The 21193-nt window shown below is 37.1% G+C and overlaps 1 protein-coding gene across 1 annotated transcript in view; it reads left to right on the plus strand.

Moving 5' to 3' along the window:
- The window catches only part of LOC133663433 (alpha-2-macroglobulin-like), a 113580-nt gene that overhangs the window by 80413 nt on the left and 11974 nt on the right, over window positions 1-21193 (plus strand). The window contains exons 21-29 of the mRNA XM_062067890.1: window positions 3944-4070; window positions 4180-4301; window positions 4399-4450; window positions 8153-8236; window positions 16115-16291; window positions 16566-16641; window positions 19217-19373; window positions 19442-19516; window positions 20380-20542. Of these exons, the coding sequence (XP_061923874.1) occupies window positions 3944-4070; window positions 4180-4301; window positions 4399-4450; window positions 8153-8236; window positions 16115-16291; window positions 16566-16641; window positions 19217-19373; window positions 19442-19516; window positions 20380-20542 (1033 nt within the window). The remainder of the gene's footprint in view (window positions 1-3943; window positions 4071-4179; window positions 4302-4398; window positions 4451-8152; window positions 8237-16114; window positions 16292-16565; window positions 16642-19216; window positions 19374-19441; window positions 19517-20379; window positions 20543-21193) is intronic.

Here is a 21193-nt window from a genome sequence, read left to right on the forward strand (position 1 = left end):
ATATAAGTTTGACCGATAATAAACGGACCCAGCCTGTTTCAAAATAACATTTGTGGACCTTCAAGATTTGTACTTGAGGACCCCTGCAGTAGATCCTCCAAAGTCCCCCAAAGACCTAAGACAGTAAATGTACTTGCGGAGTATTTCCACCTCTTTGGATTTGCTTTTGTTTTATGATACCACTACAAAAGGGGGAACTACTAGGATTAGGCCAGGGGTGTCCAAAGTGCGGCCCGGGGGCCATTTGCGGCCCGCAGCTAATTGTTTACCGGCCCGCCACACATTCTGGAAATGCTATTGCAAAAATAAACATTACAAAAAGTGGAATGAGGTGAAATCTAACTAGAAAAAGTTGCAATGTTCACACAAAGCTGCCATGCAGGCTGTTTTTTTTCTTTTGTCTATCTTTATTTTTCTTTTTTTGCCATTGCTTAAAAAAAAAAAAAAATCAATGTTATAATGAATTATTGACCTATTGAAGGCTCCAATTATTTAAAATATTTCACTTTAAAATGTTTTATGTGGAAAATATTGCATATATTGTGTGGTTGCCATACAAAAACATCAACGTTTTCTTTGACAAAAGAGCATAAAACAAACAAAATAATAGTTCAAACGTAAAATCGACAGATATATCTGAAGTTGATCTCCTAACTTAAGTGTTGAAAGTAAAAAAAACCTAATACAAATGTATCACTTCATGAGTGGGGCACCTTTTGTATCCTAAATATATTTAATGGGATTTTATGTATCTTTTCACTGTGATTACTCAAAAATAACAATTAATTAATATCAATGGTGTCTTGCATTATTGATGTTTTTAAGGCTCTAATTACTTCACATCAAACATTGCTTTCTGAATGTTTTGAGCAGTGGGGGAAATACTGCATATTTCAGTTTTATTATAAAAAAGAAAGTTGTCTTGACCGAAAAGGCATAAAACCTTTTTGGTTTTTTAAATTTTATATCAACCTTAAGTTGATATACTGTAGAAATTTACTGTAAGCGTTAAATTAAAAAAATACTAAAATAATTTGACTTGTTTTCAACATTTTAATGACTAATACCCTTTATGGTCCCCGGGAGCCCTAAAGGGAAAAAAAAACAAAATCCATATATTTTGTTATGATTTGAAAATTAAAACTATCAAAATGGCCCTCGCAGGCTTTAATTTTTCCGTGTGCGGCCCTCAGTGGAAAAAGTTTGGACACCCCTGGATTAGGCGATACTGCACATTTTGGTATTGATTCGATGCCAAAGTAAATACCAACACCGATACTGATACAGTACATTCAACTTGGAAGTTTTCAGTGCATTTCTTGATTTTGGGATTTTGCTTTTAATTTAACAATTATGATCAAAACAAAAGCTATTTTAGGCAGTTATCAACAAACTTATTTCTGAACAATTGAACCATAATCCAAAAAAGCAATATAAGTCAATGTAACGATATCAACAAAATAGTAGATTATCCCTTATTAAATATATATATTTTTAACTGTTGGCTCTCATTCAATTCATTGAAAGCCGTTCTGTGTTTAATACCTTATTCCTGGAGTTTGTAACACTATAACAATGGTAATACCATATCAACAATGTAACAGTAGGTACAAACCCGGAAAAAAACATGTTTAAAAATAACAATGGAAGAGAACTGAAACATTATCAGGCTAGTATCAATCTAATACTGATGTTACCAGAAGTATCGTTACTTTTTGTATTTGGATAATTTTATTGATTTTATATCGAACACAACAATTTATACCGTATTTTCTGGACTATAGAGCGCACCGGTATACAGTATAAGCCGCACCCACTAAATTTTAGGGAGAACATTTTTTTTCCCATAGATTACTACAAGCCACAGATATTTACTTTGTGAAATGTTATTTAGACAGACATATTTTGTTACCAAATGGTGTCTGTAACACGACAGTAAAATTGCTGATCAAACAAAGCAGAAAAGTCATCTCATGAACTCACTAGCTGCGGAAGCTAGCTCTCCAATCAGCTAAACAGATTCAGCAAGTCCACGGTGACGTTTTGGTGAATTTACAAAACTAAAATACAAAAAGACTGCCATTGTAAGTTAATACTAACTCAAACACTCGTAAACGTGTTATCATATTAGCTAATACTAACGACGCGAGTGTCATTACATTACGATAGCACATACAAATATACACGAAAACTCCTACAGACATCACACATAGGTCGGTTTAGTAAGTAAAAATTGTTTGTCGCATTGTAAAATGATAAACATTGCTTGGAGTGATGGATGAAAAATCCATAATAGTAGGAACGCAATAGATATCTAAAAGATGGAACGGTACTTGCAGCAGTGTAGCACCTGCAGTGAGAAAACTTGTCTAAAAGATGACGCCATAGCACAAACAATAACACATCTTCTTGTGCAAGTCTATTCAACTGGCAGCATGCGGGCCACATGCCACATTCAGCCCGCCAAAGCTTTTAATTTGGCCCGCCGAACATCACCCAATTAGGCTTGATGAAACCATTCAAAACAGGGTTGCTCATGTATGCAGTACTCCCGCCACCCCCATGGGGAAACAGTGAAGCATATGTGTCACAATGAAGCAGCAGTGTGTGAGTAGTAGAAGATGGCACTATCGACCCTGAAAAAATCCAAATAAATTGCGAAAGTATGACTTAACAGCGTTTGGACAAAAAAGTATAAATGTATTGAAATTGCTGACTTTGTGATGTATTTTGTATTCATGGTCATGTTGATGTTGGCTGTTTAACTCTGGCGATTAAAACTGGGTCAAAACATGTAGAGCTGAATTTGACCAGTGGAGGGCGATAAAGCTACACCTTAGGTTTAATTTTTTTGAGCCACATGTGTGCAATGTTTGCTGTGTGTATTAACACTCCTAAACCCTGTATTTTATTTATGTAAAATACACAATGGCTATTATGTAAATTCACAATGGTTATTATACTTTTGTAATGTTTATATTTTCAATTTTAGAAACTCCAATAAAAGAAGACGTATAAAGAAAAAAAACTCAGGAAGAAAAATTATTAAGAAGAAGAAACTTCAATCATCAACAAAACTTAGCTTCTGTTTCTTCATGCTGTTAACTATCTGTTTAGCTGCACATGCTGGAAACGAGTAATGAGGGCAGAATAATGAGTTTGACAGTGCAGTGTGAAAGCTGATGTGTTTACACAGTCTCAAAGGAATATAACCTGCGGAAGCACTTTCTGAAGAAACATCCACATTTTGATGTGCGGCCCTTGAGAACTGCAGCCCTCTTGTTCATGTAGTTGAATAGCCCGGATCTAGTGTCTTTGCCTGTTTGTTTTATTTTAAACTATTTGCATTATGGCTGTCAGCGAATAAAAATCCATAAATTTGCAGCACTGTTTTTTTAAGCCACAGGATTCAAAGCGTGGAGAAAAAAGTAGCGGTTTATAGTCCGGAATTTACGGTAATCAATCTCCATCAAGATTGTTTTAATCAAATTAAAAACTACTTAAACAATATTAATGGAGACAAAACAGTATAATAACAAATATGAAAAAAACAAAATCTGTCCGCAAAGCAGCAGAGGGAAGCTATAGCTTATGGACCCCTGACCTCCTGTCATTGGGAGACAGTATTGCTGTTATCTCACCCTTACTCTTTTCGGATTGTCTGCCATCTTTAACGGCTGAACAATTTACTTTTTCAGTTTTACACCACTGTGAATTTTTTTTTACACAAGTATGACGAATATGAACGTTAAAATGTTACTTAAGACATTGCCTGTACAGTTGGTAAAGGTTTTGAGATTACCCTAGTTTGAGCTTAAAAAAACCTAATTGATTAATTTTAGTGTTTCACCTAAATGTACAGCCCCGCTTTGGAGTTTCCACTGTATTATTTCGACAATAAAGGTTTTAATATCAGGTGTGTGTGATTTATCTTTGTCTTTAGGTCAGCGTGACTCCGGCTCCCTCCTCAGATTATACCCTCACCACCCTTCCTGGTGATCCGTATAGTTCCTGCCTGTGCGGCAACGAGCGCAAGACTGTCAGGTGGACTATGGCCCCCTCTAACTTAGGTGAGCATCTCTGACTAAACAAAGCAGAAGAGGTCCGCTATCTTAAACATTTAAATAATTTGAGAGACGGGTGTGCCAGTTTTCATACTGAGTGTTTTTTCCTCATCAGGGGTTGTCAATGTGACTGTGACCGCTGAGGCTGTACCATCCCATGCTTCTTGTGACAATGAGATTGTGAGCGTGCCCGAAAGAGGACGTGTCGATGTCGTCACACGAACGCTCATTGTGAAGGTCAGTATCTTTTTTTTTATAAAAAGGTTTTTCCAAAAAAGTATAAGATCATAAAATATTGGTAACTTAAATTGGCTGCTATGTTATTCCTTCTGAGGCTGAGGGATCTGAGATGACAAAGACCTACAACTGGTTGATGTGCCCTAAAGGTAAGTCTCTTAAGATTGAAATATGTTCTCACGTCATGTAGCCTGTGTCCCCTCTGATGGTGTATTGATTTGTCCAGTTTTCCACAAAAGCTGACGTTTGACTTGCAATTCTCTTCTAAAAAGCGAGAAGGCAGTGTTTTCCTGACTGAAGAACCACAACCATTTTTGACTAGCTTTCAGCTTCCTGTGTGTCATAGTTGTAAACCAGGGGTGTCAAACTTGTTTTAAATGGAGGGCTCCACTGCAATTATGGCTGCCCTCAGTGGATAAATAATATATTAATTTTAATGTATAATCCAAGATCTTAAGCTCTCAATTGATCGGTTCGCAGCTGAGTGTGAAGCGACTGCGATGAAAATCAGCGCCTCAGAGTCCATGGTTCTCGCTCGGAAAAGGGTGGAGTGCCTAAGTGGAGGAGTTTAAGTACCTCAGAGTCTTGTTCACGAGTGAGGGAAGAGTGGATAGTGAGATTGAGAGGCAGATCAGTGCAGCGTCTGCAGTGATGCAGACCATGTAGCGGTCCGTCGTGCTTTGGATTCTCCTTTCCATTACAACCCAAAGCTCTCAATTTACCTGTCGATCTACGTTTATATCCTCACCTATGGCCATGAGCTTTGGGGTCTGACAAAAAGGACAAGATCATGTGTATAAGAGCCCGAAATTAGTTTCCTCTGTCGGGTGGTGGGGCTCACCCTTAGAGATCGGGTGAAAAGCTCTGTCATTTGGGAGGAGATCAGAGTAAAGCCACTGCTACTCCACATCGAGAGAAGCAAGATGAGGTGGTTCGGGCATCTGGTCAGGACCGGTAAGAGGCCACAGGGAAGACCCAGGACACGTTGGGGAGACTGTCTTCCAGCTGGCCTAGGACAGCTTTTGGATCCCCCGTTAGTAGCTGGAAGAAGTGGCTAGGGAAAGGGAAGTCTGGGCTTCTCTGCTTAGGTTGCTGCCCCCGCGACCCGACATCCGATAAGCAGAAGAAAACGATGGATGGATGGGTTTAATGTATAATCGCTTAATGATATTTTTACTAGGGATGTCCCGATACAAATACACTACCGTTCAAAAGTTTGGGGTCACCCAAACAATTTTGTGGAATAGACTTCTTTTCTAAGAACAAGAATAGACTGTCGAGTTTCAGATGAAAGTTCTCTTTTTCTGGCCATTTTGAGCGTTTAATTAAGCTTCTGTAACGAGCTAAACTGTTTTCAGATGTGTGAACATGATTGCACAAGGGTTTTCTGATCATCAGTTAGCCTTCTGAGCCAATGAGCAAACACATTGTACCATTAGAACACTGGAGTGATAGTTTCTGGAAATGGGCCTCTATACACCTATGTAGATATTGCACCAAAAACCAGACATTTGCAGCTAGAATAGTCATTTACCACATTAGCAATGTATAGAGTGTATTTCTTTAAAGTTAAGACTAGTTTAAAGTTATCTTCATTGAAAAGTACAGTGCTTTTCCTTCAAAAATAAGGACATTTCAATGTGACCCCAAACTTTTGAACGGTAGTGTATTTCGCTTCCGGTATGATACCGATTTTAGAGCTTTGAGTGTTGGCTGATCCCAATATCAATCTGCTACGATATCAGCAGGAATCATAGTACGTACATTTATTATGTGTGGTACATGGTAACAATCGGTACACTCCTATTTGTTACACAATTGCCTGTGCATTTGATTATAAAATGTGCTTTGAAATCATAAGTTAGGGTGACAAGCAGATATTTAAGTATTTATTTTTAAAAAAAGAATTTGAATATATGTTTTTGCGTGATCAGATTAAAGTTTAAAAGACATGCAATCATATGTAGTACATGTAGTTTTTATGTCAAAATTGAAAAAACTAACACGTAAACAGACTGGACAAGCTGGTAAAGAAGGCCAGTAACATGATGGGAGTGGAGCTAGACTCTCTGGTGGTGGTGTCAGAGAAGAGAAGTCTAGCAAAGCTCCTAGCCATTATGGACAACACCTCCCACCCACTACACTCGGACCTGGCGGAGAGAATGAGGACGTTCAGTGGAAGGCTCAGACTCCCAAAATGCAACACGGAATGACACATACCGACAGCCATCAGACTGTATAATGCATATGTTCCTTCTTGACTGCACTTAAAGGTAGAATATATGTATAATTATATTATTCATATATTATATATATAATATATCATATATATTATATTATTTATTATTATTATTGTCTATTGTGAGCGAACTGTGGTGCTGAATATCCCCCAGGGATCAATAAAGTACTTTCTATTCTATTTTATTCTACGTTTAGTAACTAAGATGAAGTGCTTTATTGAAGCACATTATTTCATATGCCTTGAGTTTGACATATGTCGTAAACAATTGTGACTGAAGCGACATCCACATTTTTGTTGGAGCTGCAACTAATTGTTTTGAAACAGCAGTCACCTTTTACTTTCCATATTACTTCGAAACCGTAGGACGTACGCCACAGGTGGGCCTTGAGACCCCCGAACGAGCCGAGGCAGAAGACTTACAATAAGGAAAACCAGAAAATGGTGTACTAAAAAAAAGATCAATCAGAGGTTTGCAGTCTACTTTTGCCGCTGACACGAAGCTAGATTTTTTTTGGAGGTGCACTTAAAGGTCCACATTCACACTCACGGTACTTACATCCACACACTGTACAAGCATACATATACACATACTGTATATCAAACATATATTAACGTTGTTCCCTTAAGGGAAACTGGGTAAAACACAGCACACTGACAAAGCTTAACCTCTTGTTACTATAACAATCTACAAGGTTAATACAGTTCACTTCTCTTTCTTCCCCTCCATTTATCTGCTTTCTTTTGTCATTGAAGTTATCATTACATGTATTTATTGTTGCTTTTGAAGCAATTGTATTGTTGAGAATAGAGGTAATTATAGTCATTATTCATTATCAATCGTGCTATTTCTATTGGTATTTGTATTACTTCATTTGTAGTGCAATAATGTTCATTGTCATTTCTGTGTTAATATTTACTTCACTAACTGCTTCTTTGCTATCACTTTTCGTATCATATTTGTATATTTGTACATATCGTATTTGCTGATGCTGTTCTGTTGATTTGGTTGTTGTTGTCTCTTAGTCTTATGCCTACAATTTTCCCCTCTGTCTTCCTTTTTTTCTCTTTCTATCCCCTCCTGCTCCGGTCCGGCTGCTCCAAATATTAATATAAATCCATTTAATAAAGTCAAATACAAATAAGGCAACGAGAAGTATCCCACACTTCTCTTTTGTAAAGTAAATCTGTGCAGCAAATATGGGCATCTACATCAACAATATGATTTTCCTGAATAGCTGGACAGGTAAAAAGTTGTGCAAGCTATTTGACGCAAGAGCATTTTTCAGCTTTTAGTCCTACAAAAAGCAAAGCCAATATTTCAGTTAGTTTTCCATTCCCAAAATTTGGGTCACAACCAAAAAAGGTCTGGGTTGATTGTCAGAGTACATTAATGAGAGTGTCAAATGTTAAGCTATTTCATCATGTAAACCAAAACTTTTCCAAAGAACTGATTTCACTGTATTCACTTTGGGTCTTGAGCTGAAAATGTTTGAGTAATTTAGTTTTTTTAAATACCCTTGATTAGATCTGTTTAATGAACATAATCTGATTTACTTCTGCGATCTGAAGTTTACCTCTGAACTGAATTTTGTGTCTGTCTATACAACAGGAGAAACTCTGAAGGAGGAAGCAGAGATACAACTCCCCACCAATGTGATTGAAGGATCAGCCCGTGGCTTAGTGTCTGTCTTAGGTAAACCAACACATTTTACATTTGTTGTTTGAGTATCCTTTTAAATTCATTAGCATCATTTTTTGGATTATTTCACTTCCGTTGATTTGTGAAATAGTACCTCAATCAGGTAATTTAACATCATAAAACATGAATGTTGAATAAGCATAAGGGTATTCGCTGTATGACCTTACTAACATGCAATTTTGAAAATGGACAGTTAATTCCTTCAACTTGCCATCTATTTCCGTACATTCCCTTTCATTCAAATGCAGTTTATGAGTTTAAACTGGTTCTCTGATGGAGCTTGTAACCCAAAATACTTGTATCTGAAATGAACATTCCCCATTGAAATGAAGCAAAATTCAGTTATTCTATTGTGGGGCCCCACAAACACAATTTTAACTTGTAACATGCTTTTTAATATGAAAAATAAACTTCTGGGTAACAATATTGTATTAACAACTATACAATAGAATGTACTACAAACAACAACAGTAGTTTTATGAAGTAATGTAATAATAATGTACAATACTTCATGTGAGTTGCTTCTCCGTCAAACACACTATCAGCAGCTTCACCTTATTTTCATGGATAAATGTCTGCCGTTCAAATTTTTCAATGTCCTTGGGTGACTCGTTCTTCTTCAGAACGGTGAAATTGTAAAGCGTGATGCTCGTACTGCTCGTACTGATCATGTTTTTCAATTCTTTATTTCTTTAATTTAATCAGTATTGTCCACTTCTTCTCAGCACTGTCCTTCTCACTCATTTTATTTTGTTACAAGTTTGGAAAAATAAAGTTATGTCTGACCAGCTACGAGCTAATGCCAGTGTGTCAAACAGCAGATGTTTTTGGCGGATCTTGCTGGGTTTACTGCGCTATTCCCTACGCCAACCAGCGATGGGGAGGCTTGTAACACAAATGTTCGCCCGTTTTCATGGGTTAGTTCTTTAGTTTATGAGCATGATGTAGACAAAAGCTCTGAGTCTGTCTGCATAAAGCCAAATATTTATAAAATAAATGTTTGCTTATTCTAATGTGTGGCACCTTGAGACAAGAATGTTTGTTGACAGTCTAAAAGTAACATGTCTTCTTTAACTCGTTATTTTCGCAGTTTTACGCATTTATATGTATAAAATATAGAAATCGCAATTTTTGAGAGACAAATCGCAATGCGTTTTTTTCCTCAAAACCGTTTAATCCTACTTGGTGTATACCTGCAAAATGACCAAAAAAGCTAACATACCAACATGCTAAAAGTTGATAGTGTGAAGTATCAAAATATTTGACCCTGAGGCGTATACATGTAGATTTAGCTAAAAAGCTAGTCAACTAAAGTTAGCGTGCTATGGTTTGAATCGGTTAACAAAATGTGGACATTTGAAGAATTGTCCATTCCTTTCCAATGGGAAAAAAATGTCCTGGAAAATGTGGAATTTCTGAAAATGTGGGCATTTTTGGAAAACAGAAAATGGTAGCATGACTGTCATGAATAAGCTGAACATTTTGAGAGTGAAACCATTTGAATCGGATGACAAATGTGGAATGATGGGCCGTAGCGCGCTACAAGTATCAACGCTACATAGCTTAGAGGGGCTGTTTGCAACTTAGAATTACATTTTTCAAAGCAAACAATATAACAATAACAACATTGGCTAGCTTATGTTAGCGTTAGCGGTTTAACAGCACATATTGGTTTTAAAACTGTATATTTTTCACAATTACTAAGTTTGTGTAGTAAAACATTTTACTGGCACGAATAAAATGATTGATGTTTCCGGCGGTTGCTCACCGGGTCTCGTCAACACGTACAGTACGCGCATGGCACGCGTGCACACATACAAAAGTAGTCCAATAGAAGCAACAAACAATTTGCAGTCATGTTGTTGTTATAATAGAATGTATATTCATTAATAGCTAAGGCTAACTATCCAAATGGATATCATTAGCTAACAACACTCCAAAGCTAAAGCACGTGCACGTGTTATGTATGTACGTAGTTATGTCATTACGTCCTAGAGGCAATAAGAGGGCGGGATATATCATTGGAAAGTTAGCGCACTCTAGACATCTGTGTAAATGTTGCGAAAAGCCCCTTGAACTACATTTACGAATAGCATGGTGTCATGACACTTTAAAATCAAGAAGCAAAGTCAGAACACATTGCCCGTGGCAGAGGGAGAAACCACATGAAGGGACTTGTTTAAATAACTGTTTCTTCGTGAGATGTGACGTTCATGAATGAGTCCAGGGTACCGGTATTAGTATAGTACCGCGATATTAATGAATCATTTTCATGTCTCTGAAACGTACCGGTCCTGCACCCCCCCCCCGCGCCCGCGCCAAAGTCACATCGTGACATTGCTGGTTTACGAGCAGAGGAGCATGTTCGGAGGCACACAATCACGGCGCACTTACAAGCAGACAATGTGTGTAGACAGAAAAGGGAGAACGGACGCATTTTGGCCTAAAAACTAACGATCAAGGTGAAGTTATAACACTGAAACGGCCTCAGGAAGAGGTGCTTTAAGACATGGCTAGATAGCTAGCGGCTAAAGTCCATCCGTCGTCTGCAGTGTTGTAGCTACTTCTAAATCACTAATCCTTGCCTCCATGGTGACAAATAAAATAAGTTTCTTACAAGTATCATCCCCGCAGGACAAAGAATAGCTAAACATGCTTCACTGCACACCGTAGCTCACTGGCATCAAAATGTAACATCCACTGTAATGATATCAAGTACAGGCACGCATCTAGTTGATACTACTATGATTACGTCTATTTTTTGGTATCACAACATCTTCTTTTGTTTTTTTTAAATGTATATTGTGTTTACAAACTCAGTAAATATGTCCCTGGACACATGAGGACTTTGAATATGACCAATGTATGATCCTGTAACTACTTGGTATCAGATTGATACCCAAATGTGTGGTATCATCCAAAACTAATGTAAAGTATCAAACAACAGAAGAATAAATGATTATTACATTTTAACAGAAGTGTAGATAGAACATGTTAAAAGAGAAAGTAAGCAGATATTAACAGTAAATGAACAAGTAGATTAATAATTTTCTACCACTTGTCCTTAATAATGTTGACAAAATAATAGAATGATAAATGACACAATATGTTACTGCATACGTCAGCAGACTACTTAGGAGCCTTTGTTTGTTTACTTACTACTAAAAGACAAGTTGTCTGGTATGTTCAATATTTTATTTAAGGACTTAACTGCAATAAGAAACATATGTTTAATGTACCCTAAGATTTTTTGTTAAAATAAAGCCAATAATGCACATTTTTTGTGGTCCCCTTTATTAAGAAAAGTACCGAAATAATTTTAGTACCGGTACCAAAATATTGGTATCGTTACAACACTAAATGAGTCAAGTCTTTTGAACGGCTCTTCAAGTGAACGATGAGAACCGATTCGGAGTTGTAATTTGTTTGTTTGAGAGCTGTTCTTTATGCAAATTGCCCTCACTCACCTCCCAGAATCAAAGTCATCTTTATTTATTGAAGGAGTCATGACATCACCCACGTCTCAGAAAGCTCTATTCATGTGAACGCTATAATGCACATGCATTCAAACAGGCAGTTAACTTAGGGGAGTAGTTTAAAGGCCTACTGAAACCAACTACTACCAACCACGCAGTCTGATAGTTTATATATCAATGATGAAATCTTAACATTGCAACACATGCCAACACGGCCGGGTTAACTTATAAAGTGCAATTTTAAATTTCCCGCTAAACTTCCGGTTGAAAACGTTTATGTATGATGACGTATGCGCGTGACGTCAATCGTTGAAACGGAAGTATTCGGACTCCATTGAATCCAATACAAAAAGCTCTGTTTTCATGAACAATGAAGACTGCAAAGAAGAAAGTTATTAGGTGGGATCGGTGTATTAGTGGCGGACTACAGCAACACAACCAGGAGGACTTTGACTTGGATAGCAGACGCGCTATCCGACGCTAGCCGCCGACCGCATCGGTGATCGGGTGAAGTCCTTCGTCGCTCTGTCGATCGCTGGAACGCAGGTGAGCACGGGTGTTGATGAGCAGATGAGGGTTGGCTGGCGTAGGTGGATAGCTAATGTTTTTAGCATAGCTCTGTGAGGTCCCGTTGCTCAATGGCGTTGTTAGCAACAGCATTGTTAAGCTTCTTCGCCAGGCTGGAAAGCATTAACTGTGTAGTTACAGGTCCATGGTTTAATAGTATTGTTGATTTTCTGTCTATCCTTCCAGTCAGGGGTTTATTTATTTTGTTTTTATCTGCAGTTAAGCCCGATGTTATCATGTTAGCTCCGTAGCTAAGTTAGCTTCAATGGTGTCGTTAGCAACAGCATTGTTAAGCTTCTTCGCAAAGTTGGAAAGCATTAACCGTGTAGTTACAGGTCCATGGTTTAATAGTATTGTTGATTTCCTGTCTATCCTTCCAGTCAGGGGCTTATTTATTTTGTTTCTATCTGCAGTTAAGCCCGATGCTATCACGTTAGCTCCGTAGCTAAAGTGCTTCACCGATGTATTGTCGTGGAGATAAAAGTCACTGTGAATGTCCATTTCGCGTTCTCGACTCATTTTCAAGAGGATATAGTATCCGCGGTGGTTTAAAATACAAATCCGTGATCCACAATAGAAAAAAGAGAGAGTGTGGAATCCAATGAACCCTTGTACCTAAGTTACGGTCAGAGCGAAAAAAGATACGTCCTGCACTGCACTCTAATCCTTCACTCTCACGTTCTTCATCCACAAATCTTTCATCTTCGCTCAAATTAATGGGGTTATCGTCGCTTTCTCGGTCCGAATCGCTCTCGCTGCTGGTGTAAACAATGGGGAAATGTGAGGAGCCTTTCAACCTGTGACGTCACGCTACTTCCGGTACAGGCAAGGCTTTTTTTTATCAGCGACCAAAAGTTGCGAACTTTATCGTCGATGTTCTATACTAAATCCTTTCAGCAAAAATATGGCAATATCGCGAAATGATCAAGTATGACACATAGAATGGATCTGCTATCCCCGTTTAAATAAAAAAAAATTCATTTCAGTAAACCTTTAATAGACACCTGAACCAATTCCCAATTAGCGCCCTATATTTGGAATTAGAAAGAGATATTAGCAGTAGGCCTGGGCCGATATTCAATAAGTCAATTAACCGACAATAACTGAAAATTAAGTCGGTAAGTTTTCCAGCGTGCATAAATCGCCATGTGCATGCTTCAAGAGCATTCACGCTTTACATCGGTGTCAGCAACTGCGCAAGTTTGTGCCCCAGCGGCATGAAAAGACGGGGGTGAATCACCTTGTGATTTGACTCTTTGTGCGGCGAAGCGATGCCGCTGACCCGCTAGCATCACACAGTGCAGACCTCTGGCCAACCCGCGGCTCCCGAGCCACATGCGGGTCTTTGCCCAGTTTCACGCGGCTCTTACATTCGTATAGAAGTTTGTGTTTTTAATGTGCGGGTTCGGCAAGCGAGACGGTCTGCAAGAGTGGCCACTTTTTTGCATTGGTTTCTGCGGCTGGGAAGAAACGGTAGTAATGATAACTGCTGTAAAACTCTGACGGTTGGTATTACCGTATTAACTTTAAAATGACCAAAGAAGCGTCATTCATAACCTCACTCTGACACGGACGGATGACTGCCGCTAGCTTGCTAGCTAGCTTAAATACTAACATGTAAACAACAGACATTAACGTCTTTCACCATTACGAAAGGTCATTCCCTAAACTAAACTTGTAGAAACACTTTGCTGTCTTAACAATTGAGCTACACTAATTACTTTAAACATAAAGGATGTGCTGTTTTTGCACAAAGAGATCGATAAACTTGACAGTGTCTAGTAAAAACGGACGGACACAAACTGCGTTCAACAGGAAGTGAACTCTGTGACTCAAATAAACCGGAAGTGAAACAACTGATCACCCTGTACAATTTAAAATAAAATACAAACATATTTAAACACACAAATAAAAATAATATGGCTCTTATGAAGCCAGAACAATATTTGAAGTGTACTTTGCCAAGAAAGTATATTAGGTCTATTTGTTTTAGTTGTTAAAAAAATACGACTTGGTTAAAAGATTTTAGTTTGTTTTTAAATACTTTTTGAGCACATTCAACAATACCACGATAATAATGATAACTAATAATTTTGGTCACAATAACTTTATTTAGCCATTTTGTGCACTGTTTTAGTTGTGTATATTTGAGGGTCCCCCACCCGTCCTTAACAGAGAGAACCTATTTTATTGATTTTGGTTGTGATTTTTATTCAAGTGCAAAATTTTTCTTACAGACAAATTATATTTTATTTGTATTTGTTTGTTTTATTTAACTTGATATTTAAAATTTTACATTTCAATTACAACGTTAAAATATATGAGAAATACAATACAAATACAATTGCATTTGAAAGGGTATATTTTCCATTATTATTATGTATTGTCATTAGATCAGTGGTAATTTTGGTCTCAAACAAAATGTGAATAATATATTTTATCAGCAATTTGTAGGTCAATATATTATCGAGCAAAATTTGTTATCGGCCCAGGCCATAAACAACTGGAAAACAAAACAAAATGAACAAAAGTCTAAGGAAACGTAGTATTTTGATACACTTCTGCGCAATCTACTGGGGTGATGACGTGCGAGATATAGCGTACTTAGTGACGTCACTGTCAAAGAATGGGGAAATGGTACCATCTTGTGGAATGTTTACAATTAAAACAAAAGCCAAATTAGATTATCAATATTTCAAAATAATTCTCTTTGATAGTGTTTATATTGGTATAATGTATACATTTTGATTTATTGACCAGACTTTTATCTTATTACTGCCATTAGTGATTGTTTTCCTTGATGAAAACAAGTTACATAAAAAATAAATGAATATAGGAAAGAGCCAATCTTTTGAACGGCTCTTTTGAAAGCCTCAAGATCCGCTCCCTTCAAAGAGCCATAAATCCCATCTCTAGTTTCTTCCAGGGTACATGAATAGAGCATTTACCGGTACTTGTATTTACTTTACATTATTTTCAACATTTTATAAACGATATAAACACTGGTATTAAAGTTACATAGGATTCCCATCCAGGCACTAAAAATGTTTACTTTTATTGACTTGTGTTCATGTAAAAGAGTTTGTTAATGTCTGTTTTTTGAGACAAATGTGTTGCACTTTTCCTTTGGCCAGGTTGTCATTTTGCCACTGTGGTTTCTGTTGAAACAGTAATTTATTCTGTGCTGAAAAGTCCCCATTCCAATAGAGAGTATATATTTTTGTGTTTATTTAATATGACTATTATTGTTTAACTGCCTTTAACTTAGTTTGTTTCCAGTGTTGTCTGCCTCATTTTGTACATGGTACTGCAACTTTGCAAGTTAGAAAAGATGTTGAAAAGCCACACAGAGAGCATGCTTAGCGTGTTTATTACAATAAACAATCAAATTGAGCATTTATTTTCTGCCTATTTATTTGTTGGAAAGTTAAGTTGAGATATATTTTTATAAATGTAGTGTTGATGTAGCAAGCTACTTTTGCTTGTAGTGTAGCTTGCTACAATTCTGTGGATACAGCTTCACCTGTAGCTTAGCTACATTTAATGGGGAGTAACTAGAAGCTTAGCTTACTACATTTTCCAAGTAGCTTGCCCATCACTGCTAATGTGGGAGAAGGCAGATGGAAAATAGAGATGAATATTATTTAGAATACTACTACTATTCACACAATGATGAGGTGGCGACTTATCCAGGGTGTACCCCGCCTACCGCCCGAATGCAGCTGAGATAGGCTCCAGCGCCCCCCTGTCACCCCGAAAGGGACAAACGGTAGAAAATGGATGGATGGATGGAGTCTCAACATTAAAGCAAGTTAATATCTGTATGCAGGTGACATCTTGGGCCGGGCTATGAAGAATCTTAAAGGACTGTTGAGGATGCCGTATGGATGCGGCGAGCAAAACATGGCGCTCTTAGCTCCTAATGTTTACATCCTCCAGTATCTTCAACAAACACAACAGCTGACACCAGCCATCAAGGAAAAGACCCTTAAGTTCCTGACTAGTGGTGAGTCACTGTGATGAACCTCCTTTATCAACCTTTTTTTACACCTATGGTTCTTTGCTGACATTAACAAGTTGACAAATCATCTTTCAAAACTAATAATATACATATAGATATGCAAATATTTTTCTTTTTTTGCAAGTTAGTGTGTAAAATTAATTTACATCTAATCTGACTTTTTTGTCACTATTCACACGTGTCTTTTGTGCATATTGATCTAATCGTGCTGTCAAACTTGAAATTGATGCAGATCAAGCATGTTGTTGTTATTGAACAGGCTACCAGAGGCAACTTAACTACAAGCATGGCAGTGGTGGATACAGCACTTTTGGAACCGGAGTGGAACACACTTGGTGAGAAAATGATTTGAATCTATATGTGTTCTTTATGTTACAATGCACTTACACCAAATATGAATTATGTTTCAGTACACATTTTCATTTAAGGCCTACACAAAGGGAGTTTAAAATAAAATAAGATTTAGAAAAACTACGCTTTTTTTGTAGAATCTGACAAGTTAGTATATTACAGGTAGTAAAACTATTATATTTGCAGCATAAAGTAAAACTTCCGGACTAGCCTTGGTTCATGATAATTTTCTACTCTCATTTGGATGAACTATTGCTATTGCACTCTGTATACCATAATAATAAGAACAATTAGGGAAGTCTCGATCAGATATTGATCCAATATCAGCAAAAAAAATATCCGATGATATCGGCTTTCATCTAAAGTAAATTTTCCAATAAAATGGACAGACTGTCAACAGCTAAATGTCCTTCAATTAGCACACATGGTTGGTCTTTTCTTGTATTTTAGTGAAGTTATTTGCAAAAAAATGAACATGGTAGGCTGTAGGCTTCTAAGAGGTAGCAGCTTCTGTAGACAACAGCTAAGCACACAAGCTAGACATCCATCCATCCATCCATTTTTTACCGCTTGTCCCTTTCGGGGTAGTGGGGGGTGCTGGAGCCTATCTCAGCTGGATTCGGGCGGAAGGCGGGGTGCACCCTGTACAAGTTGCCACCTCATCACAGGGCCAACACTGATAGACAGACCACATTCACACTCACATTCACACACTAGGGCCAATTTAGTGTTGCCAATCAACCTATTCCCTGGTGCATGTCTTTACATATTAAGTATCCTTAATTGATCAATACCGCAGTCTAAAACACCACATTGGTCAATATAAACAAGTATCAAAAAATTATAGTGGCATATTACTTACAGATTACAAATTCTCTACGGCAGAAGAGTATTAGAAAGTATACAGCAGGGGTCCCCAAACTTTTTGACTCGGGGGCCGCATTGGGTTAAAACAATTTGGCCGGGGGCCGGGCTGTATGTATATATACATATATATATATATATATATGTATATACATTGGGGCAAAAAAGTATTTAGTCAGCCACCCATTGATTGTCAATGGGTGGCTGACTAAATACTTTTTTGCCCCACTGTATATATATAGATAGATAGATATATTATATATCTATCTATCTATATATATACAGTGGGGCAAAAAAGTATTTAGTCAGCCACCCATTGACAATCAATGGGTGGCTGACTAAATACTTTTTTGCCCCATATATATATATATATATATATACATATATATATATATATATATATATATATATATATATATATATATATATATATATATATATATACATATATATATATATATATATATATATATATATATATATATATATATATATATATATATATATATACTGCGAAGAGGTGGCGACTTGTCCAGGGTGTACCCCGCCTTCCGCCTGATTGTAGCTGAGATAGGCTCCAGCGCCCCCCGCGACCCCGAAGGGAATAAGTGGTAGAAAATGGATGGATGGATGGATATATAATATATATATATATATATATATATATGGATATATAATATATATATATATATATATATATACATATATATATATATATATACTGCGAAGAGGTGGCGACTTGTCCAGGGTGTACCCCGCCTTCTGCCCGATTGTAACTGAGATAGGCTCCAGCGCCCCCCGCGACCCCGAAGGGAATAAGCGGTAGAAAATGGATGGATGGATATATAATATATATATAGAGAGAGAGAGAAAATGCATTTTTAGACAATATGATTTGCCTGAGCGGCTAGGAGACACCGTGAGTAGCAAGCGATACAAAGTAGATAAGAAAAATAATAATACCATTTTTTTTTTTTTTTTTAATACTGGGACTTCCCGCGGGCCTGATTTTGGGCTGTAGATTGGGGACCCCTGGTATACAGTAACAAACGTCTCTGAATCATTGAACTTCTTGCGCTGGCATTACTTTAATTAATTATTGTGACCACGAGGTGTCGCCTATAGACAAATGAACACTCCACTTCAAAAGCATACATCTATCCTAAGTTTACTTTAGTGTTTTTATACCTCCCATTTTTTAAAAAGTAATTTCACTTGATAAAACCTTAACTAACGTTCCACACTACAAAATAATACATCTATGTGCCTTTATACCTTTAGGATAGCGTTTTACATACTGTATTTACCATTGTTCCCTGTTTTGACTTTCACTTGATCAAACAATTTCTAACATTCTACATTACAAAATAATACAACTAAGTAATATGATTTGTGCTGATATATTATCGAATGCTCCAATATCAGTATTTTGTCCGTAGTGAAAAGGTCTATTGGGACACCTCTAATAATGATAGACTTTGTCACCTATACAACCAGGATGAAATCCAGGCTGTTTTTTATTACATTTCTTAGCATATCTAGGATAGAATATTTTTTGCCTTTTTAAGTAAATTAAAAATCTGATTGGATTTTTCATAATGTGGACCTCGGTGGAAAAATAGCGTTTCCCCATAACACATTTTGATGTCTATTGAAGTTCATATGTTCTCTGTTGTTTCCCCATGTGTTTCTTAGGTTGACTGCTTTCGTAATGAGAGTCTTTGCCAAAGCAAAGTCGTTTGTTTACATTGACCCTAACACTGTCAAAGAATCCGAGGAATGGTTGAGGGAAAGACAAAATGACAGTGGTTGTTTCCAACAGTCGGGGGGACTGTTTAATAACAGAATGAAGGTAATCTGGTGTAATTCAATGGGACGTCTGGAGGTTGGCTGAGACTAAAACGGATGTTTCCTCTACAGGGTGGTGTTTCGGATGAAGTGACTCTCAGTGCTTACATAACTGCTGCCTTTTTGGAGATGAATGTCTCTGCAGATGTGAGTGCTCAAACACGTAATTCTTACAACATTTACAATTACTTTACATTTTATTCGAAAATAATTTATCCCATAAAACACACACTTATGCAACAGCATAATGTACAACATAATTCACAATGGACATACAAGGTTAACGGCAAAAAGAAAATAATGGAATCTGTATGTGTTTTGTTACAAATTCATAGTTACTGTACATTGCACATTCGAACAATGCATACTTAAACCAAATATTAATTATTTTTCAGTATATGTTTTTAAGGGATTTCATCGTAAAATAATATTTAGAAATAAAACACTACCGGTAGTTTTGTTTAATCTGGTAAATTAGTGCACTATAGGTACTAAAATTACTTCATTTGCAGAAAATAATGACACGTCCGGACGAGCCTGGGTTCATGATACCAGATTAATTAACAAGTGAAGGGAACGTAACATCTGGACTCTAATTTTCTACCTGCGATCGGATGGACTATTGCCATTGCACTCTGTATATACCACAATAACAAGAATTGGGGAGGCCTGATCCGATTTTAATATTGGACATCAGTCCAATATTGATATTGGATATCAATCTGATATCAGGAAAAAAAATCAAGTATCGGATTATACCGGCTTGCATCTACAGTAAAGTCTCCAATATAACCATATGTGCGAGAAAATCATATCATTGTAAATTATGCAAATTACGCGATGATGTCATGGTGACCACGCCCATAGCCACGCCCCCACCACCACAGGTATCTTGGCAGTTTATGGGAAACACTGCAGTATGTAGACATGAAACATTTTAGTTAATACATTGCTACACTGTCATTGTTAACCTAATCAATGTTTTTTCTTTGCATTTTATATTTTTGTAGGATCCCGTTGTTTCCAGGGGCCTTATTTGCCTCAAAGAGTCCGTAAATAACCTTGACAACACTTACACAACAGCACTGATGGCCTATGTCTTTACCTTGGCTAAAGATCAAGAAACCCGTGCTCAGCTCCTGCATCACTTAGACAAGGTTAAGATACAAGAAGGTGAGTTATCTTCATCTGTAGTCAGTCTATAATGACAAAACACATGTAATTCGATCACAAATAAAAAGGTGAAGAAAATCATTGTCACTCAAAAAAGCAATAATAACGATATGTACTGTAGACATTAATCTTTGTGCCCAACCAGATGTATACACAACACTGTGGAGTATATTATTTCTCAGTAGTAACCAATGGCGTATTTTGAATCCGCAACCAAATAATACGCACAAGGACAGAGACGTACGTAGATCAACACAAAAAAACTTGAATAATTGCTGGGTTGCAATTATGTGACCTGAATCACTTTCGGGTTTCAGGCGATGGTCTAGAGTCCCATTAGACCACTGTTTATTTACCCACATCACTGCAGATTTCAGCATAGTTTGAAAGGTTCAGAGGCAAGCGATCATGAAAAAAAGATTTAAAATGGTATGGAGTGCATTGAGAGACTCTTAAGAAAAACCTTTTTTTAAGGATTTAATCCATTCAACATGTTTCTGCTCGCTACGACCTTACTTCATTTGACACACATGGATTCAGAGAAGAAAAGATTGGAGGCACATCATGTCTACATCTGAGGGTTCCACAAATTAAACATTAATCCGTAAAAGACAAAGTTAGACTTATTGATGCATCGCTCAGTATTTGATT

Source organism: Entelurus aequoreus, linkage group LG13 (assembly GCF_033978785.1).
Source record: "Entelurus aequoreus isolate RoL-2023_Sb linkage group LG13, RoL_Eaeq_v1.1, whole genome shotgun sequence".
Classification (NCBI taxonomy): domain Eukaryota; kingdom Metazoa; phylum Chordata; class Actinopteri; order Syngnathiformes; family Syngnathidae; genus Entelurus; species Entelurus aequoreus.